This window comes from Salvia hispanica, chromosome 6, assembly GCF_023119035.1.
Source record: "Salvia hispanica cultivar TCC Black 2014 chromosome 6, UniMelb_Shisp_WGS_1.0, whole genome shotgun sequence".
NCBI classification, from domain to species: Eukaryota; Viridiplantae; Streptophyta; class Magnoliopsida; order Lamiales; family Lamiaceae; genus Salvia; species Salvia hispanica.
In genome coordinates, this window is record NC_062970.1 from 34862240 (window position 1) to 34885031 (window position 22792).

At 39.3% G+C, this 22792-nt stretch overlaps 6 protein-coding genes and 1 pseudogene across 8 annotated transcripts; 1 reads left to right on the forward strand and 6 right to left on the reverse strand.

Annotated features, from left to right (window-relative positions):
- Positions 1-4: 4 nt before the first annotated feature.
- On the reverse strand, positions 5-3131 carry LOC125195204 (G-type lectin S-receptor-like serine/threonine-protein kinase At1g11330). Its single transcript, XM_048093387.1, has 7 exons — positions 1854-3131; positions 1664-1762; positions 1518-1558; positions 1040-1274; positions 750-987; positions 518-668; positions 5-437 (listed from the first exon to the last, which is right to left on the reverse strand). The coding sequence occupies exons 1-7, from the start codon at positions 3079-3081 to the stop codon at positions 126-128; spliced, it is 2304 nt and encodes a 767-aa protein (XP_047949344.1). The 5' UTR covers positions 3082-3131; the 3' UTR covers positions 5-125.
- Positions 3132-3843: 712 nt separating this feature from the next.
- Positions 3844-5811, reverse strand: LOC125194263 (G-type lectin S-receptor-like serine/threonine-protein kinase At1g11300). Its single transcript, XM_048092391.1, has 7 exons — positions 5743-5811; positions 5560-5658; positions 5215-5423; positions 4924-5134; positions 4593-4830; positions 4359-4503; positions 3844-4273 (listed from the first exon to the last, which is right to left on the reverse strand). The coding sequence occupies exons 1-7, from the start codon at positions 5771-5773 to the stop codon at positions 3977-3979; spliced, it is 1230 nt and encodes a 409-aa protein (XP_047948348.1). The 5' UTR covers positions 5774-5811; the 3' UTR covers positions 3844-3976.
- Positions 5812-6009: 198 nt separating this feature from the next.
- On the reverse strand, positions 6010-6717 carry LOC125195205 (G-type lectin S-receptor-like serine/threonine-protein kinase At1g11300). Its single transcript, XM_048093388.1, has one exon. It carries the CDS (start codon positions 6715-6717, stop codon positions 6010-6012), a length of 708 nt encoding a protein of 235 aa, XP_047949345.1.
- Positions 6718-6902: 185 nt separating this feature from the next.
- On the reverse strand, positions 6903-7858 carry LOC125194264 (G-type lectin S-receptor-like serine/threonine-protein kinase At1g11303). 3 transcript variants are annotated; one of them, XM_048092393.1, is made up of 4 exons: positions 7703-7858; positions 7446-7537; positions 7255-7319; positions 6903-7177 (listed from the first exon to the last, which is right to left on the reverse strand). In XM_048092393.1, exons 1-4 carry the CDS (start codon positions 7782-7784, stop codon positions 6976-6978), a joined length of 441 nt encoding a protein of 146 aa, XP_047948350.1. In that variant the 5' UTR covers positions 7785-7858; the 3' UTR covers positions 6903-6975. The 3 variants fall into 3 exon arrangements, 2 of the variants coding, with proteins under 2 accessions (XP_047948350.1, XP_047948349.1); XR_007171738.1 differs by having other exon boundaries at positions 7255-7521; positions 7619-7858; XM_048092392.1 differs by having other exon boundaries at positions 7255-7537.
- Positions 7859-10945: 3087 nt separating this feature from the next.
- LOC125195206 lies at positions 10946-13957 on the reverse strand (annotated as a pseudogene).
- On the reverse strand, positions 13743-16195 carry LOC125195207 (G-type lectin S-receptor-like serine/threonine-protein kinase At1g11330). Its single transcript, XM_048093390.1, has 6 exons — positions 14977-16195; positions 14782-14886; positions 14503-14699; positions 14217-14427; positions 14016-14129; positions 13743-13882 (listed from the first exon to the last, which is right to left on the reverse strand). Exons 1-6 carry the CDS (start codon positions 16193-16195, stop codon positions 13743-13745), a joined length of 1986 nt encoding a protein of 661 aa, XP_047949347.1.
- A 2148-nt stretch (positions 16196-18343) lies between these two features.
- On the forward strand, positions 18344-20631 carry LOC125194262 (G-type lectin S-receptor-like serine/threonine-protein kinase CES101). Its single transcript, XM_048092390.1, has 7 exons — positions 18344-18489; positions 18761-18856; positions 19037-19212; positions 19281-19491; positions 19572-19809; positions 19886-20033; positions 20104-20631. The coding sequence occupies exons 1-7, from the start codon at positions 18402-18404 to the stop codon at positions 20392-20394; spliced, it is 1248 nt and encodes a 415-aa protein (XP_047948347.1). The 5' UTR covers positions 18344-18401; the 3' UTR covers positions 20395-20631.
- Positions 20632-22792: the final 2161 nt, after the last annotated feature.

The window sequence follows — 22792 nt, forward strand, 5'->3', positions numbered from 1 at the left end:
TGCCACAACTAAACTGAACTCAACATCTATACATAACATATTGTATTCCACTAATCAACCATATCAAACAACATACACAATCAGCTCTTCAATATCCATAAATATAGTTAAAGAAGGTAATAAGGTCACCTTCCTTGATCAACTGATGAAAATGTGACTTCATTAACAGAGCATTTACCTAAACTCTTGGAAGAGGACTCTGTGGACTGAGAGGTCTGCATACCAAGAAATGCTGGCTGCTTCGGGTGAGGAAGCTCCACGATCTCACAGCTAAGCATCGACAGCACTGTAGAAGTGTTAGGCCTATCTGCAGCCATTTCTTGCACACACAGTAGACCTACATTTGCATATCTCAAGATATCATCTTCCATTCCACTATCATATATGGCTGGATCCATCACATTCACAATCTTTCCTTGATTCCACAACTTCCAAGCCTGTTCTGATCCACAAGAGTACAGAAAGTTAGATTAAAAATATGAAAATCTTTTAAAATATGCAGAAACAAAGAGCTTACATAAGCTGTAAGAAAGAGTTGTTGAACTTCATCATAAAAACTCGAGTTCTTCTTTCCACTCACAATCTCCAATAGTAGGATGCCAAAGCTATAGACATCAGATTTTTCAGAAAATATTCCACGTAGTGCGTATTCTGGGGACATATAGCCACTGCAACCATGAATCAAGATTAGCATGGAAAAAATAAATTGTGCTTGAATATGTTATTTTACATGAATGACAAGTGCTCACTATGTCCCAACAACCCTTGTTGTATTGGCCTGATCATCCTTACCACCAAAAATCCTTGCCATACCAAAGTCGGAGATTTTAGGGTTAAACACCTCATCCAACAAGATATTACTTGCCTTGAGATCTCTATGAATAATCTTTAACCTTGAATCACGATGTAGGTAAAGCAGGCCTCGACAAATCCCCTCAATAATTAATTTGCGTGTTTGCCAATTAAGAAAGTCATGCTTATGGGAACCTAAAAAAGGTAATTTGGAACCATCATATGAACAACTCCTAACACGGAATACCAATCAAGAGCATCACAGAAATACCAAAGACATAAGCATCCAAGCTTCCATTGGGCATGTATTCATAAACTAGCAGTTTTTCTTCCGACTCGACACAGCAACCAAGAAGTCTAACAAGATTGCGGTGCTGAAGCCTAGAAATCACCTCAACCTCATTCATGAACTCCTCCACCCCTTGGTTTGAGGATCTTGCTAGTCTTTTTACAGCAATTTCTACTCCATTTGGCAATTTCCCCTGAAAACCAGTTATGATATTACATTTCTTACGGCAGACTACAGAGTGAAGAGACGTCTTGAGAGAAGAAGAACTACTCTGTAAACAGAACCAAAGCCACCCTGTCCGAGCTTATTGGTGCGATCAAAATTTTCTGTTGCATTTGAGAGCACCATAAATGTAAATACGGGTAGCTCCTCAAGTTTAACTCCATGTTTATCATGTTTGAGAACCCTTTCTTCAGAGTATCCTGTATCACTATCAATTGGTTCTGAAGAACAGCACTTTAGCTATATGTTTTCCTGCTGCATAAAGTTAACATAAGACCAGATAATAAGTTGTGTGAGAGAGAATCAAGTTGAGAATAAACACATGTGTATGTTGAGAATCAATTTGCACGAACATATTACCTTTGTATTTCAACAAAAAGTATGCACACACAGCAACAAGTATAAATCCCAAAACTATTGCTATCGCAATAGTTGTTGTGTGGTCTTTCCTCTTATCTGCTGAAAATCAGAGGAAGCAAATTAATGAACTTAAACAACAAACATCATTATATCAGAAGTGTGCAGAATGGTAAATAAAGGGATGAAGTACCTAGTTCTGAATGTGCCAATCGAATGTACAAGTCATCACCACCATCAGTCAACTTTTGAGTATCAGTTAAGTTATTCGTCCAGTGCAGACATCCAATTCCAGGAGGAACTGCATAAGCTATACAAGAACAATTACTCAAGCACGCGTCCCTGCATTCTCTTTCAGAAAAGGGAAACCATATAAAATGATCCGGCAACTTTACTCCCTCCGTCTTCAGAAACTCATCTTGTTTACCCACAGAATTGTTATGTTCACATTGGAGGCCAGTTATCCTTGTGCATCCACTAGTCCAGTTTCCTGCCTCCCACTCAACCTTGCTTCTTGGCATGAATCCCCGAAAGCAGGAACATATTGGCCTGTTTTGAGCATCACAGCTTCCAAAAGGTCCACATTTACCATACATATAACACTCATTATCTGTCGTTGACCATGTTACATCCCACCCTTTCTTCTCATCAGACCACACCTTCTCCTCTAGACTCCCTGAAGAGTTTAAGATAGCGTATGCAATTACAGATGAATTGGGAAGTGTAAACATTTCATATGCAGTTCCTGGAAGACCAGTGACAACATGCGTTCCATAATGATAGTCAGATCTCATGTGTGGAATCCCAGTATAGATCTGTCCATTCCATGGACCACTGCGATAATAAGGATTGTCATCCTTCCAAATAAATGACTGAGGGATGTCTAAAGGCTCAATTGTCACGGTGAAACTTCCAGGTGCCGGATCATCAGGACTTTTCCACGATGTTAGTATATTCTTTTCGTTCCTACTCAAATCTGTAAGAATCTTCATCTTCTCTAACCAGGAATCAGAAGCATGTTGGAAGCTCTCCCAAACATACGCGCTATTATTGGAGTCATCTTGCAGAACCAGATTCCCTGTATTCAAGAGCACAACGCTACGATTGACAACAGAAGGTGAAAGATTCGTAGACCACACAATTTCTTTTCGACCATCCAAAACCACAAGATTGCCATCTGATGATATCTGAAACGTTCCAGAGGAGTCATTGAGAGCCTTGTTCCGATTAGCTACCCATACAACAGTCATCACAGGCAGATTGTACATGATACCGAGGTAGCGGAGATTGCTGTTTGGAGGGCTGAAGAAACTCAATTTGAATCTATTTCCATCAGAAATCAAAGCTTCGGAATCCCTGAGATATTCATCAGCTCTTATGGTATCGATGGCTGCAGAAAACATACAGAAACAAGACAACATGTAGAAAAATAATTGGAGCACATAACATGGCAAGTTTTTATGGTAGCTCAGCCCCATGATTTCTTGTTCCTCAATTGTTAGTGAAAACACTAACCTGCATCTCAGAGAAAATCAGATATTTAGAGATCAAATAAATGGCAATGTTATCAGACTTTTCTTTGATATTTGTATTTGTATCTATGTCCACAAATGTTTTTTGACCAGGGTTTGTAAGTGTCAATGTCACAACTATAGTCTACTTAACAAAAACGAATTTTCCATTTACCTACATATTTCTCTTTCAGTCGCACTTATTCCAATGGAAACTTGTTTTCATGGGATCAAACATAGAATTTAGATACACTACTATATTACTTTTCTACTCCGTTCTCAGATATTTTATACATATATGGAGTATATCCTTTTAGTATAAAAATATGTACAAATAATGATATAAACATGTCTTAAGTGAGTTCATGATTTATAATGCAAATTTTAGCCCATCTTTGTCTCAGCGTCATTTTTTCAATCACAACAACAATTAATAATATTTTATATTTATTTACAAAATATTGAAATGTAACTGAAATTACGAAATGAATATAAATTCAGGACCTGTATATAATTTTACCAAACCAAAAATTCTCACAATTCTTACCTAACTTGTATGTTCTGATTTGAGATCAGTATGCTAGGAAAGGAATTATGACTCCCACTTGAATTTGTCACTGGTTTCAGGCTTGCAATACAGGAATATAATATATGCAAAAATGATTCACACAGTAAATGTTTATTTTTCTAGAATAATTTAGATTAAGAACTGTTTGAAGAAAACATAATTCACCCCTGAAGCCTGGCAAATGAAGGTAACAACAAAATGTACAGGATCAAATAAACATACATAACCAGGCTCTTTTTACCTTCCTTCAACTACAGAAATAGTCACTTCATTTACAGAAACTTTACATGACCTATTGGTAGAACTCTGCGTTGCAACGAATGCAGGCTGCTTCGGGCGAGGAAGCTCTACAATCTCACAGTTAAGCATCGAAAGCGCTGTAGCCATGTTAGGCCTATCTGCTGCCATTTCTTGCACACACAACAAACCTACATTACCATATCTCACTATGTCATCTTCCATTCCACTGTCATCTTCATATATGGCTGGATCCATCAAATTTACTATCTTTCCTTCATTCCATAATTTCCATGCCTGTTTGATATCCACAATATAACAAAAAATTTAATATAACATATAAATTGAAAATATGTTACATTTCCATAACAAAGCTACTTACATAAGCTGTAAGGAAAAGCTGCTGATCATCAAAACTGGAGTGTTTCTTTCCACTCACAATCTCTAACAATAGGACTCCAAAGCTGTAGACATCAGATTTTTCTGAGAATGTTCCGTGAAGTGCATATTCCGGGGGCATGTAGCCGCTGCAACCAATGAATTCATGATCAGGATGTCAACAACAAATTTCTGTTTGAAAATATATACTTGAGTGAGGAAGTCAATGAGTGCTCACAATGTTCCAACAACCCTCGTTGTATTGGCTTGATCGTCATTTCCACAAAATATCTTTGCCATACCAAAGTCGGAAATTTTAGGGCTTAACGCCTCATCCAACAATATATTACTTGCCTTGAGATCTCTATGAATAATCTTTAACCTTGAATCCCGATGTAGGTAAAGCAGGCCTCTACAAATCCCCTCAATGATAAGTTTGTGTGTTTTCCATGTAAGAAGGTTATGTCTATGTGAACCTGAGAAAGGTTATCCGAACCATCATAGATTAAAGAACAAATTAATTGAATTATTTACTTCAACAAAGTGATACTTGGGCATCATAGACATACTGAAGAGATAGGTATCTAAGCTTCCATTGGGCATATATTCATAAACAAGCAGTTTTTCTCCAGAGTCGACACAGCAACCAAGAAGTCTAACAAGATTGCGGTGCTGAAGCCTAGAAATCACCTCAACCTCATTCATGAACTCTTCAACCCCTTGGTTTGATGATCTTGCTAGCCTTTTCACAGCAATTTCTACACCATTTGGCAATTTCCCCTATAAACCAGCAATGGAATCACATTCACATAGAGTATAAAAATTGAAAATATTTTAAGTAAACTTGAAAGAAGATATACTTTGTAAACAGGACCAAAGCCACCTTGTCCGAGCTTGTTGGTGCAATCAAAATCTTGTGTTGCATTTGAGAGCATCGTAAATGTAAATAGAGGTAACTCATCAAGTTTAACTCCATGCTTATTATGTATGCGTGCCATTTCTTCAGAATATCGTTTATCAGTTCCCTTGGTTTTGACGAACAGCAATCTACTTATAAGCTTCCTCGCTGCTGAAAAATAGAATAAGACAATAAAATGTGTTGTATGTGGAGAGAGACATGTTATACAGAATGACAACAATTGATAAAAACTTGTGACATGTTATACAGAATGACAACAATTGATAAAAACTTGTGTCATATTTACCTCTATGTTTTAACAACATTTTCAGCACACATATAACAAGTATAAACCCCAAAACCACTGTTGTTACAACAATTGTTCTGTGCACTTGCTTCTTCTTATCTGAAAATCAGAGTAGACAAACAAACGAACTTAAACAACAATTAGTTCAACTTCTTGTGCGTGGGAAATAAAGGGATGAAGTACCTATTTCTGAATGTGCTAATCGAATGTACATTTCATCACCACCATAATTTAACTTGTGAGTATCAGTTAAGTTATTCGTCCAGTGCAGACATCCAATTCCAGGAGGAATTGCATAAGCTATACAAGAACAATTAGTCAAGCACCCGTCCCTGCATTCTTCTTTAGAAAAGGGAAACGATATAAAATGATCCGGCAACTTTACTCCCTTCGTCTTCAGAAACTCATCTTGTTTAACCGCAGAATTGTTATGTTCACATTGGAGGCCAGTTATCCTTGTGCATCCACTGGTCCAGTTTCCTGCCTCCCACTCAACCTTGCTTCTTGGCATGAATCCCCGAAAGCAGGAACATATTGGCCTGTCTTTAGCATCACAGCTTCCAAAAGGTCCACATTTACCATACATTGGTCATGGTGAAACTTCCATGTGGGATCATCCGGACTTGTCCATGATGTCAGTATGTTCTTTTCGTTCATACCCAAATCTGTAACAATCTTCATCTTCTCTAACCAAGAGTCGGAAGCATGCTGGAAGCTCTCCCAAACATACATGTTATTGTTGGAGTCATCTTGCAGAACCAGATTACCAGTATCTAAGAGCACAGCACTATGATTGGAAACAGAAGTTGAAAGATTTGTCGACCACACAATTTCCTTTTGACCATCCAAGATAACAAGATTTCCATCTGATGATATCTGAAATGTTCCAGAGGAATCATTGAGAGGCTTATTTCTGTTAGCTACCCATACAACAGTCATCTCTCGGATATCGAACATGATACCGACATACCAGAGGCTGCGATTAGGTAGGCTGAAAAAACTCAGTTTGAATCTATTTCCACTAGAAATCAAACCTTTAGAGCCGCTGAGAGATTCATTAGCTCTTATGGTGTCAGTGGCTGCAGCAATGGCAAGGAAACAAGATACCATCAGTAAAACGAGGTGAAGATCATGATACGGCAAGTCTCTGAAAGCCATGAGTCTTGGATTCAGATATTATGGGGTGATGAAATGGAGTATCTTTCTTGTTCTTTGCTAGGACTAGACAGACATTGTTCTGCATTTTTCATAGCTGATGGTTACAGAGAAACAGTTACATGTTTTGAGCATTGTGTTCACGTTCCATTTCACCACAAGAATAAATCTGCTTATTAGTACCTTTGATAGGAGGGGCGTCGCGGCTCATTCTGACATACAGCGTTATACCTGAATCATCCGGCATCCTCTCTGAATCAATCAAGTCCCCGTAAACAATAAACATCCTCCTCCACTACCGTTGGCATAAGCAGTGCACGAGCAATTGGCTCTGCACACAAACTCGCAAACACCTTTCATTGCAATTTCCAGAGTTTGAGCATATGCAGGAAACCTAATGTTGGTCAGCTTCATGAACTCCGTTTTGTCCTCATCACACTGCAGAGGTTTCATTCTTCTACACCTGCGCGAAAAATCAAAGTCATCCTTAACTTGTGGCACGAACCCATCCTAATATCACAGACTGCATTAGGCCCACACCTAGCAAACACTTTACAGGAATCAGCAGGTTGGATAGCTAAAAAAACCCATGCCTGACTGCTCTCCTGCCACAAGAAATGAATAATCACGCCAGAATAGCTTAAGACAACCCTAACCACTGAGGATTCATTCTTAACTTTGTATGTCAAAAATGCCCTGTCGACAAAGGAGAAATTGTAAAGGCTGCTAACAGGATAGAATGATGGCCAAATTTCACTCCTCCATAGCGTTGTCGTACTGTTTTGCTTAATGAAAAGTTCACCGCCTCTGTTTGGTTCCATTCCTAGTGAGTAATTGCCCATTGCAGCAGACAAGTATCACGAAAAGAGGATTGAATGGAGTGATTTCGATTTAAAACCCATACCACTGTTTGTATTGGTATGGATTTGTACCATATTCCAACATAATAGTTGCTGGAGTTGGCAGGAGCAGACAAACAGAGATTCACCTGCTGATATTGTATCTGATCCTTTACAAACTGAGCTCCACACAATCAACACCAGGAACAACCAAGACAACGAGAAAGCCATTGCAAATGCAACCTATATATTAAGCTTTCCATCAAAGCGCAGTCACAACTCCTCTCCAATTATTCGTTTTTTCATCACAGATTATCATACAGTACTAATTCGGAGACCAAGAATAGATCGTTCAAGAGGATATTTGGTAGGCCCTAAGAGCATCTCCAATAGCTTTAAGCCAGCTATAGCCAAGCCAAAAAACTCCTCCTGCCATATCATCAGGACCAAAAAAAACCCTCCTACCATACCATAGACAAGAAACTGGACAAGCAATAGCCTAACTATTGGCCAACAAAATTAAAAAAAAAAACAAATAAATTACAAACACGCAAATTAAGGAATTAAATTTACGACACAGATACGGGAATATGCGATAATTTTATTTATAAATTAAAAAAAGTACAAAAAAAAATTTACATAATTTTTTTTTAAAAAAAAACACCATCTTGCTTCCACACACGATCCCGAGCTCACTCCTCGTCGCCGCCGTCGAAAAAAAAATTACCGCTCGCCGATCGGGAGCCTACAATGGCGGCCAGCGGATTGGCTATCGCCCGCGAATCGGCTTGGGCTAGCCGATTCGCTCGCCGATTTGTCGCTAGCCGGTCCCAATGGTCGTCTAGCGGACCGGCGAGCGCGCCCGGAGCGGCTAGCAGGTCCGCTAGCCGCCATTGGAGATGCTCTAACACTTACTCCCTCCGTCCCGGATAATTCGGGTCACTTTGACCGGGCACGGATTTTACGAATTGTAATGAAAAGTGGGTTGAAAAAGTTAGTGGAATGTGAGTCCTACATTACATATTAATTTTATAATAAAATGTGAGTATGAATAAGTTAGTGAATATGGGGTCCACTACCAAAAATGGTAAAAATGAAGTGAGACAAATTATGTGGGACCAAAATGGAAAATTGTGACGAATTATCCGGGACGGAGGGAGTATATTTTATCTGGGCTACCAAACGCCCATTTAAAGCTGATAATTTAACTATCTTGTCTTATCTACACTTACCTAACACTTCCGTTGCTTGTTGGAATAAAGTCGTCTGTGACTAGACCTGCCCAAAGTTTATCGAACCGGCGGTTAAAATCGAAACCGTAACCGGCAATTACGGTTCCGAACCGAAATCGTGAGAATTTAAACCGTGTCGGAACCGCCAGTTCCGGACGGTTCCAAACCGGAACCGTGAAAAACTGCCAGAAAACTGTGAAATCAAGTCGGAACCGCAAAAAAACAGGCGGTTCGGAACCGTGAAAACCGTAAAAAAATCGCAGAAAAACCACCGATTTGGAACCAGAACCGTAACTGCAAAACACCCTCGCGGTTCGGTTCCAGTTCAACAATTTCCAAAACCGGACCGGCGGTTCCAACCGTAACCGCCGGTTCCTGAACCGTGGGCACCTCTATCCGTGACTATTAGCATTAATAACTTAGGCATGCACACCCAAACCGAACCACCGGTTCATAACTCGGAACCGGCGCCGGCGGTTCAAACCACCGGACGGTTCGGTTCAGGTTCACGATTTTCAGAAACCCGAACCGCCGGTTCAAATAAAATTTTAAAAAATATATTAATTATTTATATAAAAAAAATTATTTAAAAATCAATTTTCACAAATAAATATATACAAGAATTTTATAATAGCTCATATTCATTTGTTGGGCCTCTGAATTCCAAGAAACTATTCTTAGTTGTTTCTCTTTATAGAGATATCCTTGAATATTTTATGTTTCACTTTTGACGTTGGACAAAATATGTTGAAATAATTTCTTCTATAACTATATGTTTAGATCATTCATTAATCTTTTTCCAGTGTATAAGACAAACCTTTATTTATTTTTTACATTTTATTATTTACTATTTTTTATCTTTATTTTTGTCATAATTCTTTTACTAAGACAAATTTATAGATAATAATAGCATCAACTAGAATCGTTTAGTTAGAATAGTTTAATTAAATTTGAATGTTGCATGTTGCTCATAATTTGTATATTTATAGAATGTGGTCATGTTCAAATAATTGGAATTAAATGTAGGTGTGTTGCTCATTTTTCATAAGAGCATCTCCAATGCAAATAGGTCAGTCATAGGCCAACCACTCTCTCTCCCTGCCACGTCAGCAGTACTAAAAATCCATCTGCCACATCAGATTTAGGGCAGTCATAGGCCAGTCGCAATAAAAATAATTCAAAATATACTATATTTACGGAATTAAAATTATGATTACGGATTAAATTTACGACACAGATACGGGAAGATTTAATTCATTTCATTCAAACAAAAGTACAAAGATTTTTTTAAAAAATACACGATTTTTTTTGAAAAAAAAGGGCTTCCACACACGAGCCCCGCCACTCTCTACTCCTCGTCGTAGTCGCCGGTATAGTTCAGCCTCTGCTTCTTCGGCCACCCAGCGTCGCACCCCGCACGGAACTTCTCGGAGTCCTTCAAAAACTCAAAACATTTCCAGAAGTGGAAATCCTTGTACTTCGCCGAAAAACGGCCGACCGCGGCCCTGATGCGCTCCCACCCCTTCCGGACCTCCTCCCCGCTGAAGTCCTTCCCGTGCGGGCAGTGCCTCCTGTAGGCAGCTCTAATCTTCGCCCACATGTTGACGACCCGCTGGTTGTTCGCAACCAGCGGATCGTCGCACACCTCCAACCACCCCCTGGCCACCCCGGCGTACTCATCCTCCATCCACTTCCTCCGGCCGGGGGTGTCATCAACGGGCTGCGATGACTCGCGACCGCCTTGGCCTTCCCCTCGTCTTCTTCTTCTTCGCTGCGGCCCGCCCCGCTGGAACGGGAGGGTCCGGATCGCCGAGATCGATCCCCATGCCATTCAATGACAAAAAGTCATCGCCATTGGTGAACCGTGTCTCCACCGGGGTCGACGGGTGAGACGAAGCCATCAAAATCCAGAGAAGGAACGATAGACCGTGTCCCCCTCTGTGACCCGTGCATCCCCCCGACGCATACCCGGATGCATCCGGCGATCATTCGCGTCGCCGCACTCCGGGGTGCATACCTCTCCACCCCCGCCCGCCGCTGGCCTCCGTCCGCCGCCCGGCATACCCCAAATTTAGACTAAGAATTGTTTAAATCAAACACATCCACACCCGAAGCCTGGCAAATGAAGGAAACAACAATATGTACAGGCAACCAATTGTATCAGATATAAATAGTCGTATCATTTACAGAAACTTTACTTGACCTCTTGGTAGAGGACTCTGCTGATTGAGAGCTCTGCATCCCAAAAAATGCCGGCTGCTTCGGGCAAGGAAGCTCTACGATCTCACAGCTAAGCATCGACAGGGCTGTAGCCATGTTAGGCCTATCTGCTGCCATTTCTTGCACACACAGCAGACCTACATTACCATATCTCACTATGTCATCTTCCATTCCACTATCATATTCATATATGGCTGGATCCATCAAATTTACTATCTTTCCTTCGTTCCACAATTTCCATGTCTGTTCGATATCCACAATACAACAAAAAATTAATATGACATAAAAATATAAATATGTTACATTTACATAACAAAGCTACTTACAAAAGCTGTAAGGGAGAGTTGCTGATCATAAAAACTGGAGTGTTTCTTTCCACTCACAATCTCTAATAATAGGACTCCAAAGCTATAGACATCAGATTTTTCTGAGAATGTTCCGTGAAGTGCGTATTCCGGGGGCATGTAGCCACTGCAACCAATGAATTCATGATCAGGATGACAACAACAAATTTCTGTCAGAAAATATTTACTTGAGTGAGGAAATCAATGAGTGCTCACAATGTTCCAACAACCCTTGTTGTATTGGCTTGATCGTCATTTCCACAAAAAATCCTTGCCATACCAAAGTCGGAAATTTTAGGGCTCAATGCCTCATCCAACAAGATATTACTCACCTTGAGATCTCTGTGAATAATCTTTAACCTTGAATCCCGATGTAGATATAGCAGGCCTCGACTAATCCCCTCAATGATAAGTTTGCGTGTTTTCCAAGTAAGAAGGTTATGCCTACGTGAACCTGAGAAAAGTTATCCGAACTATCACAGATTAAAGAACAAATTAATTGAATTTTTTCTTCGACAATGTGAAATCAGCTTGAGCATCTAGACATACCAAAGAGATAGGCATCCAAGCTTCCATTGGGCATATATTCATAAACAAGCAGTTTTTCTTCAGACTCGACACAGCAACCAAGAAGTCTAACAAGATTGCGGTGCTGAAGCCTCGAAATCACCTCAACCTCATTCATGAACTCCTCCACCCCTTGGTTTGAGGATCTTGCTAGCCTTTTTACAGCAATTTCTACACCATTTGGCAATTTCCCCTATAAACCAGCAAATGAATCACATTCCATATTATAGATTACAGAGACTGAGAATGTCTAAGTAAATCTTGAAAGAAGAAGTAATACTTTGTAAACAGGGTCCAAAGCCACCCTGTCCGAGCTTATTGGAGCAATCAAAATTTTCTGTAGCATTTGAGAGCATCATAAATGTAAATACAGGTAACTCCTCAAGTTTAACTCCATGCTTATCATGTATGGGTGCCATCTCTTCAGAATATCCTCTATCATCAATTTCCTTACTTTTGATGAATAGCAATCTACTTATAAGCTTCCCTGCTGTTGAAAATTAAAATAAGACCATAAAATGTGTTTTATGTGTGGAGAGACATGTTATATAGAATGACAAAACTGATAAAGACTTGTGTCTGCTGGATGAATATATTTACCTCTATATTTCAACAACCATTTCAGCACACATATATCAACAAGTATAATCCCCAAAACCACTGTTATTACAATAATTGTTCTGAGCTCTTGCGTCTTCTTCTTTTCTGAAAATCGGAGGAAACAAACGAATGAACTTAAACATTGAGTTAGTTAAACTTCATGTGCATGTTAAATAAAGGGATGAATTACCTAGTTCTGAACGTGGCCATCGAATGTGCAGGTCATCACCCCCATAAGTAAAACTCTGAGTATCGGTTAAGTTATGAGTCCAGTGCAGACATCCATATCCAGGAGGAACAGCATAGGCTATACAAGAACAATTAGTCAAGCATGTTTTCCAGCATTCTCCTTCAGAAAAGTTAAAAAATTTAAAATGATCCGGCAACTTTAATCCCTCAAGCTTCAGAAATCCATCTTGTTCACATTGGAGGTGAGTTTTCCTAGTGCATCCACTAGTCCAGTTTCCAGCCTCCCACTCCTCTTTGCTTGTTGGGATGAAACCCCGAAAACAGGAACATATTGGCTTGTCTTGAGAATTACAGCTTCCGAAAGGTCCACACTTACCATACATGTCACACTCGTTACTTGTTGATGACCATTCAATTCTCCACCCTTTCTCCACATCAGACCACACCTTCTGCTCTAGACTCCCTAAAGAGTTCAAGGAATAGTGGAACAAAACAGATGGATACGGATGGGTAAATATTGCATATGCAGTTCCTGGAGAGTCAGTGACTACCTTAACTCCATAACCATCGTCCCAGGCCATGTCCGGAATCCCAGTGAATATACTACCATTCCATGGACCACTGCGCCAAAAAGGATCATCATTCTTCCAAACAAACGACTGAGGAACGTTTGAAGGCTCAATGGTCATGGTGAAACTTCCAGGTGTGGGATCATCCGGACTTGTCCATGATGTCAGTATATTCTTCTCGTTCATACCCAAATCTGTAACAATCTTCATCTTCTCTAACCAAGAGTCGGAAGCATGCTGGAAGCTCTCCCAAACATATGTGTTATTGTTGGAGTCGTCTTGCAGAACCAGATTGCCAGTATCTAAGAGCACAGCACTATGATTGGAAACAGAAGTTGAAAGATTTGTCGACCACACAATTTCCTTTTGACCATCCAAGATAACAAGATTACCATCAGATGATATCTGAAATGTTCCAGAGGAATCATTGAGAGGCTTATTTCTATTAGCTACCCATACAACAGCCATCTACGGGATATCGAACATGATACCGACATACCAGAGGCTGCGATTTGGTGGGCTGAAAAAACTCAGTTTGAATCTACTTCCACTAGAAATCAAAGATTTAGAGCCGGTGAGAGATTCATTAGCCCTTATGGTGTCAGTGGCTGCAGCAATGACAAGGAAACAAGACACCATCAGTAAAAGGAGGTGAAGATCATGATATGGCAAGTCTCTGAAAGCCATGAGTCTTGGATTCAGATAATATGAGGTGATGAAACTGATTATCTTTCTTGTTACCTCTGTGAACTATTCTCAGCCGGGAGTAATGGTGAAGATAGAGAAGGCCTTGAGCAATGCCTTGAATGATACGAACACGAATTTCCCAGCTCAGTCGGGCTTTCTTTCTTGGATCTGCATCAGGCATATAGCAGGTGTAAAATGGATGCCATTGCCAGACAAGAAAGAAACATCAATTAGAATGTAGATGAATTGACCAACCAAAAAGAAAAAAATCCAAGCTTTTGTTGGGCATGTATTCATAGACTAATATCTTCTCCTCATTTTCGACACAGCACCCGAGGATCCCAACAAGGTTTCTATGCTGGAGTTTGGCTATAAGTTGAACCTCGTTTTTGAACTCTTGGAGTCCTTGCCCCGACGTTTGCGAAAGCTTTTTCACCGCTACAAAATGTTCATTAGCTAGTTCAGCCTGAAATGAAGGCAAAAGAGTAGAAATTAGGAGATGAAAATCATAATATCATCAAAGTGAACTTTTTTGTACAACCTTGTACACAGGTCCAAAACCACCCTCTCCTAGCTTGTTTGAACCAGAGAAGTTATTAGTTGATAACGCTATGCTAGCAAAACTGAAGATTGGCAACTCATGCTCATTACTTTGATCTTCTCCCGTGGCTGAAATGCACGTGGGAAAGTATGTCTTCAAGTCACGTGGCGATACATTTTTATGTGCACTTCTGTGTGCTACGCCAAAGAGAATTATGATGAGCAAAGCCAATATATACATTCAATTTCCTGATGCACTTGAACAAAAAAATATGCATACCTATGTTTCTAAGCTTTTTCCACCAAAGAATGCACAAACTGGATATTATGAGTATACCACAAGTAATGGGTACGACTAAAGCCACTATAATTTTGTTTCCCTTTCCTGCAAAAGAAAAGTTTCATGTTTGGAATATTGTGTTCACGTCTCATTTCACCACAGTTACTCTACAAGAATAAATCTACATATTAGTACCTTTCATAGGAGGATCGTCGTGCCCCATTTTGACATATAGCGTTATACCTGAATCATTCGGCATCCTCTGTGAATCAATCAAGTCCCCAGTAAACAATAAACATCCTCCTCCATCACTGTTGGCATAAGCAGTGCACGAGCAATTGACTCTGCATACCAACTGGCAAATGCCTTTCCTTGCAATTTCCAGCGTTTCAGCATATGCAGGAAACATAATGTTGCTTAGTTTCAAAAACTCCATTTTGTCCACATCACACTGCAAAGGTTGTATTCTTCTACACCCACCCGAAAAGTCTAAGTCATCCCATTCTCCCCTAACTAGTGGTACGAACCCATCCAAACATTGGCAAATAGGACTAAACCTAATATCACAAACTGCATTAGGCCCACATATAGCAAACCTACTACATGCATCATCAGTAGGTTGTGAAGCGAATATAAGCCATCTCTGACTCCTCTCGTGCCACAACAAATGATGAATTGCGCCATAATCGCTTAATACAATCCTAACCACCCAGGATTCATTCTTAGCTTTATATGTCAAAAACGCACCGTCGACAAATGAGAAATTGTAAGTATTGCTAGCAGATGAGAATGCCGGCAAAGTGACACCTTGCCAAATTCCACTCCTCCATCTCATTTCTCTACCGTTTTTCTTGATGAAAAGTTCACCGCCTCCGTTTGGTTCCATTCCTAAGGAGTAATCGCCGATTGCAGGGTCGTCACCGTTTCTCCATGATGTGAGTTTTGATTCGATTCCAACCATCGCACCTGGCAGCCAAGTATCCGTCGGATTGTGAAAGCTCTGCCACAGAATGCCTGAAGCATTTTTCAAGACAAAGTTGCCAGTGTCAAGAATGAGTGCCTCAGTGACAAATAAAGATGTCATAGACCTCCAAATCACCTTGGAATTAGCAACAAGGGTCAGGCTGCCGTTACTCATCTGCAGCAGACAAGTATCACGAAAAGAGGATTGAATGGAGTGATTTCGATTCAAAACCCATACCACTGTTTGTATTGGTATGGTTTTGTACCATATTCCAACATAATAGTTGGTGGAGTTAGCAGGAGCAAACAATCCAAACTCAAACCTGCCCTGTTTGGAGATTAAAGTCTGGTTTAGAAACAGAGATTCACCTGCTGATATGGTATCTGATCCATTACAAACTGAACTCCACACGGTCAACACCAACAACAACCAAGGTAACGACAAAGCCATTGCAAATGCAACCTATTAAGTTTTGCTTCAGAACGCAGTCACAATTCGTCTCCAAGTATTCGCTTTTCCATCACAGATTCGGGGACCGTTAAAAGTCTTTATTGCCGGCTGGAATAAAGTCGTCGGTATACATAAAATAATGGTACAAAATGCATTAAAAAAATATAAAGTGCAATATCCTCTCAAATAATAGTACAAAATGCATTAAAAAAATATAAAGTGTGATACCCTCTCAAATACTTTCTCCCTTGGAGAATGATTATTCATGAAAAGAAGCAAATATGGTAGGTATAAAATTTTACCTCTTCATTGATGGAGAGCAAAATGGGAAAAGGTATAATACCTCTCCATTTACCTCTCCCCTTGAAAAATGATTTTTCATGAAAAAAAATAAATATAGTAGTTATATAATTTTACCTCTCCATTTCACTCTCCTATTGGAGAATGATTTTTCATTAAAAAAAGATAAATATGGTAGTTATATAACTTTACCTCTCCATTTACCTCTCCTCTTCGAGATGCTCTTAGAGACAAAAAGAAATAATTACCACCTCATTTCATCCTAAGTCGAACATTTCCTATAGATTTTATTAATTTTATTTCGTGAGTTAAAAAGAAAGAAAATAAAAGAACATGAATCACAAGGAGATAATTATGGAAGAACATCACCAGGGCAAGATGTGTATTTGCACCCCATCTACTCAAAAACAATTCCACAATTTTTTCTTATGATGATTATTGTTAAATTAATACTACTACTAGATGTCTAGATCTCTTGCATCACGAATTCTTCATATTGGTGGTTGGTTCGGATATGCAGCAATATAATAAGTTGGCAAATTGATTCCACCTACGATCAAGAAAGTGTGGACCTTGACACATTATCTTTCAATTAATTATCCATATTTAGCATTAGAATACGTTCTTGAATTCACCCGGCACTGTGACTGTCGCCAAATAATTGGAGCCAAATTCACAACTCAGTAACTCACCATCAAAAACCTTCCACCAAATTCATGGCCCCACCAAATAAAATCCTTAAAAAGTGGGATGCTGCTGCCTCTAGTTAGTTAAGATTGCAAAAATGGCAACTCAAACCAAATTCATGCTCTCTTCACCTTTCTTCCTTCTCCTCTTCTTCCCCTGCAATGGCTCAGACACCATTACAATCAATCAACCTCTCTCTCCAAACCAAACCATAGTCTCCAAACAAGACATATTCGAACTCGGCCTCTTCCTCCCCGCCGGCGCCACCAACTACTACGTCGGAATCTGGTACAGAAACAAACCCCTTCGATCAGTCTGGGTCGCCAACAGAAACAATCCAATCTCCCCTTCTCTCTACAACACCTCTCTCCTCCAATTAACCACTAACGGCACCCTCACCCTCACCGTCAAATCCCTTCCAATCTGGACCTTACCATCACCTTCAAAAGCCACCCAAGCAACTCTCCTCGACACCGGAAACTTCATCTTGAGAAACGCCTCCGCTGTCGTCTGGCAGAGCTTCGAGAACCCCTCGGGCACGTGGCTGCCCGGCGCACCATCACCTCGCAAATCAAGCTCACTTCTTGGACCAAACTAGACGACCCGGCCGCCGCCGCGGGCAGCTACTCTTTACAAATGGAAAGTAACGAGCTTCTGTTGAAGAAAAACGGCTCACTAACGGTTTGGAGAAGCGGATTTTGGAGCAACGGCGGTTTCCCTTCGTTTCCCAATAGCAACGATTTGTACAATTTCAGCTACGTCTCGAGAAACGGCGTTGATTTCTTCACATATAATGGTCACAATGAATCGGATTTTGTTAGAATCGTTCAGCTGGCGAGCGGCGAATTGGATCACTACGTGTGGTCGGAGGCGCGGGAGGATTGGTTCACGGCGGCGGAGCAGCCTTCCGGTCCCGATTTCTGCGCAATTGAGGCGAAATGTGGGGCGAATGCGGTTTGTGATGTGAATTACGTGCCTGCGTGTAGGTGTTTGGAGGGATTGGGGTTTGTTTGATTTTTCACAAGGGTGTGTGAGAGAGAGAGCGCTGCAGTGTAAGAAGGAGAAGACGGTGTTTTCGAGGGTGAGCTCTGCCGTGTGGAGTGGGGGATTGAATGGGAGTGGGGGTGGTGAATGTGAAGCTTTGTGCTTGGATGATTGCTCTTGCTCTGCTTTTGCTAATAGGAGTGGAGATGGATGTGTGTTGTTCAAGGATGACTTGATGGATCTTCAGAGGCTCGGGAACCAGTCGTCGTTGGGAGGTGATCTGTTTGTCCGGATGGAACGGGCTGATCGGCCGTCGAGAAAAGGTGCTGTGCTTGTTTCATCTCCTCTTTGGGGCGTTCGGTTTGCAAGATTGTATTCGGGATTAAATTTGTAGTGTGTTTGGTTTATGAGATTCAACCCCACAACTCAATACTAATAATCATGGGATAATTAGTCATAACTAACCCCCTATGACTAAAATAATCCCACAACTCAATCCTAGATTGTATCTTGGTATTATTTTATCTTGGAAACCGAACACCACCTTTGTGTATTTATTGGTATGTATTTCACATGTGTGCTTGCATTTGTTAGGAAAGAAGAAGGTGGTTGTGGCTGTAGCTGTCTCCATATCTGCTGCTGCACTGGTTGTTCTCTCTTTCTGTCTGTGGCCAATCCTCAAAAGCAAAGGTACAAACCACTCTCTTCTCTTCTTGATTTTGAACTACGTTTCAGCACTATACATTATTGAGTAGTTATATCTTGATCACATGGATTGTCCTCTTTATTGTTTGTTTTTATCAGTCTAGGCTAGGCTAATCCTAAACAATAAACAAACATACCTTTACCTGATTAGTGCATCTTCTACAGTGTTCAGGGTGGTGCATCAAGATCTGCTGCTACTCGATTTAAATCAAAGTAGTGCAGTAGAGAGAAACAGAGAGTATGAGCTCCCGGTGTTCAGTTTCTCTAGCATTGCCGCGGTAACTAACAACTTCTCGGATGCAAACAAGCTAGGGGAGGGTGGTTTTGGGCCTGTTTATAAGGTAAGGCTTATGCTTCAAAGGCTTCTTTCTTGTTGTTTATTTTCCAACTCATTTTGTTTTTGTTTTAGGGAGAGCTCCTCAATGGGCAGTTTGTAGCAGTTAAAAGGCTCTCGCGGAGTTCTGGACAAGGTCTAGAGGAGTTCAGAAATGAGACACAGCTGATTGCAAAACTGCAGCACAAAAATCTTGTTGGCATCTTAGGATGTTGTACAGAAAAAGATGAGAATATATTAGTCTATGAATATATGCCCAACAAAAGCTTGGATGTCTTCATTTTTGGTTTGTCATTTTACATCATCTTTTTCGCAAGAAATGTTCAATCATATCTGATGGGAAAGTTTGTACAATTCTGAGTGCAGAGCCGGAGAAGAAAGGGCTACTGGACTGGAAGAAGCGAGTGGAGATCATCGAAGGCATTGCTCAAGGGCTTCTGTATCTCCACCATTATTCGCGCCTGAGAATGATCCATAGAGATTTAAAAGCTAGTAACGTTCTGCTAGATGCGGAGATGAACCCTAAAATCTCAGATTTCGGGATGGCTAGGATATTCGGAGGCAACGAGTCACGAGCAAATACTAAGAGGATTGTTGGGACTTAGTAAGTATACATGTTTGTCGAGTTGATGATGATGATGTTTGTGTTGCATGACTTGTGGATTGGATCGGAAATGCAGTGGCTATATGTCGCCGGAATATGCAATGAAAGGAGTTTTCTCTCTAAAGTCTGATGTATACTCTTTTGGAGTGGTGATGCTTGAGATCATAACTGGAAAAACCATCTCTGGGCTATATGATTCTAACCGTCTTACCCTTCTTGAATATGTAAGTCTTGATAATTGCAGAATAATGTTATGTAATGCAATGTAGAGATTGATTTGGTGGTTTGTTATAGGGTTGGAATATGTGGAAACAAGAAAGAGGGCTTGAGCTGGTTGATCCGATTCTGGAAGTACCTAGAGCGTCATACTCTGTTGCATTGAGATGCATCAACATCGCTCTATTGTGCGTCCAAGAAAATCCAGATGATCGGCCCCTGATGTCGGATGTGGTTGCTATGTTGAATAACGACAAGGCAGCGATCACATCACCGGACCATCCTGCATTCACGGTTGGGACAACACCTGCAGCATTAGAAATCGCCTCTGTCAATCACTTGACAGTGTCTCAAATCGACCCTCGTTGAACACTGACAACGTTTAAAATATACAAACTACAACTGGTTGCTAGGAACAAGTTATAGTGAAACCAACATAGATAAGTAGTGCCTTAGGAATTAAGATTTTGTTAAACTAATTTTTTTCTTTTAGTTTAGTCATATGGCTATTTTTGCTTGAAGGATTTATGTTCATGTATCATTGTCTAAATGTGGTGATGTTGTTATATTTCAAACTTAGAAGCTCAAATGAAGGGTCTTGAACAACTTTTCTACTTGGGACCTTAATCTTAATCTATTTATCTCATTTTGGTTGATGGGTTTTGATTTTTGTAATCTGGTTTTAGGAAAAAAGATCTATCACCTTTAGCCCAGACTATCAGGACTAAGCCCATTAAATGTTACGCCCAATATGAATATTACTACTAAAAGATCTAGTCCAATTTAACTATTCACAACCCAATAAATAAATGATCGAAATCAATTAAAAAATTATTCAACTAACTTCGTGATTTTAATGTTTTGTATTTTTAAAACGTAGTCTTAGGAAAAAGCTAACGTGATTTTCGCGTTGAAGCCGGAATCCAGTGGATTTTTAAAAAATTAAATACGGTAAGCTGTATATATGATACGATTGTGTGTGTTATGCATCGTCCTTTTATTAAGTGAAAAAATGGAAGGAATATGGATGTTGGAATGGTGAAGAAAAAAAGTGACGTTTCATGAGAGAGTAATAGCATGACCCTAATAAACACATGTGTACAGCAATTTTCATCGTCTCATTTGAGGAAACTTGCCTGCTTCACAATCAGTGTCATACTGTCAATATAGGTCCAACTGATTTACTAGTTTCTTGTAAAGTGGTAATAGGGAAAACTGACCCATTTTATTTTTTACATCTCCAATCATATATCAAAAATAGGTTTTGATTAAGAAAACTTCTCCAATTATACACTAAATTCAAACTCAAACTCATGTTTGAGTTTTTTTATGAAAAAATATCAAATATAGTGTAACTGTAAAAATTTTGTGAGACATATACTAAAAAATAGTGTAAAATTTAATTTTAATATAAATGGTTGGAAAACAACTACTTTTTGATGCGAAATATACTCAAAAATAAATTTGAATCGGGTTTAGTGTGAAAATGGTTGAGATGACATATAACATATGCAATGAAATCTACTCACATGTATCTGAATAGACAAAAATGCCCTCAGACGTTGCCATCTAAACTACATGATGTGAATTCGTACAAAAGTGGGTAGATATTCATGAAATTTAGTCGTCGCATAAATTAACAGCGGAATAACTGAATACCAATCAATAATCATCCATCATCAATGGTAGCAAGAAAGATTGTACTAGAATTTAAATGGAAAAACTCATGATCCAATCATACATAGATTATCTAATCGGTGATCATAGATTTATTGGGGTACAATGCAATAAATAGACGGTTAGAAACTTAGAATGTGATTTTATGATATATGTCATCAAATATACAGACAATTTCCATGTGTTTATTTCGGATGTATAAGATATACGTGTTATAACGTGTAGTTTTGAAGTGTTAATGTTACTACTCCATAAAAGTGGATAGATTTAATACATGTATGGAAAGTGGATTTTTAATTTCTCTCTTCTATCCGAATTAAAAGTGGATAGCTTTATAAAATATAGAAATAAGAGGACATGAAGCTCTCTCTTATAGTCTTATGTAAATGTTGTGGTCAATTGGATCGCCAGAAAATAAAGTTATCTTTCAAAATATAGGAGTATTGAGAAGGAACTCAACTCAATCTCTTGAGATTGGGAGCATGGATAAAAGGTTGGTGCACATAATATTTTTATACGGCTTATGGTCGATGATATGATGACTAACTAGCTATTCTGCCTTTCTTTTTCTAGTTACATGCGTCAACTCTTTTCTACTTTAAAAGGTTTATGCTTTGTTTGATTGTTGGTGTATGTTCTTCTCCGGTGATTTGGAGTTGGTTTCTTTTAACTTATTACTTTTTTGTCTTGATTTGATTATGTTATTTTATTTATTGAATTGATGTTATCTTATTATCTTGAATATTTTAAGTTTTAAGACTTTATTGAAATTTTATAACTATTTTATTACCATTTTTATGGTTTGAACTTCTTTTATATCAAATAAATATTTGCGGTTATACATAGTTGACATTAAGTCTAAATAGCCACTACAATTTTTCAGATAATGATGTAAGATTGTACAGTTTAACTGATAAAATATACTAATATAACTAGAGAGGGGTTCACCCAACTTGGAAACATTTACGCAAATGAATCTATGTTTAGACATAATAAATTACTATATCATTTTATACGATAAATTATGAACTATTCCTTGGTGGGTTTATGTAGCCAAAAATTTTGTAGGTATTTTACCTTTTTCAAACTG

Coding starts and splice junctions, on each gene's coding strand:
- LOC125195204 (XM_048093387.1), bottom strand. CDS start 3,081: ATGTTGTCTTGTTTCTGTATGTTTTCTGCAGCCATCGATACCATAAGA. Junction 1,559..1,663: donor CTTTTTGTTGAAATACAAAG/GTAATATGTTCG, acceptor AACTTTATGCAG/CAGGAAAACATATAGCTAAA. Junction 669..749: donor ACAAGGGTTGTTGGGACATA/GTGAGCACTTGT, acceptor TCATGGTTGCAG/TGGCTATATGTCCCCAGAAT.
- LOC125194263 (XM_048092391.1), bottom strand. CDS start 5,773: ATGTACATTCGATTAGCACATTCAGAAATAG. Junction 5,424..5,559: donor AATGTTGTTAAAACATAGAG/GTAAATATGACA, acceptor TCTATTTTTCAG/CAGCGAGGAAGCTTATAAGT. Junction 4,504..4,592: donor ACGAGGGTTGTTGGAACATT/GTGAGCACTCAT, acceptor CATTGGTTGCAG/CGGCTACATGCCCCCGGAAT.
- LOC125195205 (XM_048093388.1), bottom strand. CDS start 6,717: ATGGCTTTCAGAGACTTGCCGTATCATGATCTTCACCTCGTTTTACTG.
- LOC125194264 (XM_048092392.1), bottom strand. CDS start 7,784: ATGGCTTTCTCGTTGTCTTGGTTGTTCCTGGTGTTGATTGTGTGGAGC. Junction 7,538..7,702: donor ATCAGATACAATATCAGCAG/GTGAATCTCTGT, acceptor ATTACTCACTAG/GAATGGAACCAAACAGAGGC. Junction 7,178..7,254: donor TCCTGTAAAGTGTTTGCTAG/GTGTGGGCCTAA, acceptor TTTTTCGCGCAG/GTGTAGAAGAATGAAACCTC.
- LOC125195207 (XM_048093390.1), bottom strand. CDS start 16,195: ATGGCTTTGTCGTTACCTTGGTTGTTGTTGGTGTTGACCGTGTGGAGT. Junction 14,700..14,781: donor GAAAAAGCTTAGAAACATAG/GTATGCATATTT, acceptor TCTTTGGCGTAG/CACACAGAAGTGCACATAAA. Junction 14,428..14,502: donor GTTTTGGACCTGTGTACAAG/GTTGTACAAAAA, acceptor CCTTCATTTCAG/GCTGAACTAGCTAATGAACA.
- LOC125194262 (XM_048092390.1), top strand. CDS start 18,402: ATGGATCTTCAGAGGCTCGGGAACCAGTCGTCGTTGGGAGGTGATCTG. Junction 18,857..19,036: donor GCCAATCCTCAAAAGCAAAG/GTACAAACCACT, acceptor CATCTTCTACAG/TGTTCAGGGTGGTGCATCAA. Junction 20,034..20,103: donor GTCTTACCCTTCTTGAATAT/GTAAGTCTTGAT, acceptor GGTTTGTTATAG/GGTTGGAATATGTGGAAACA.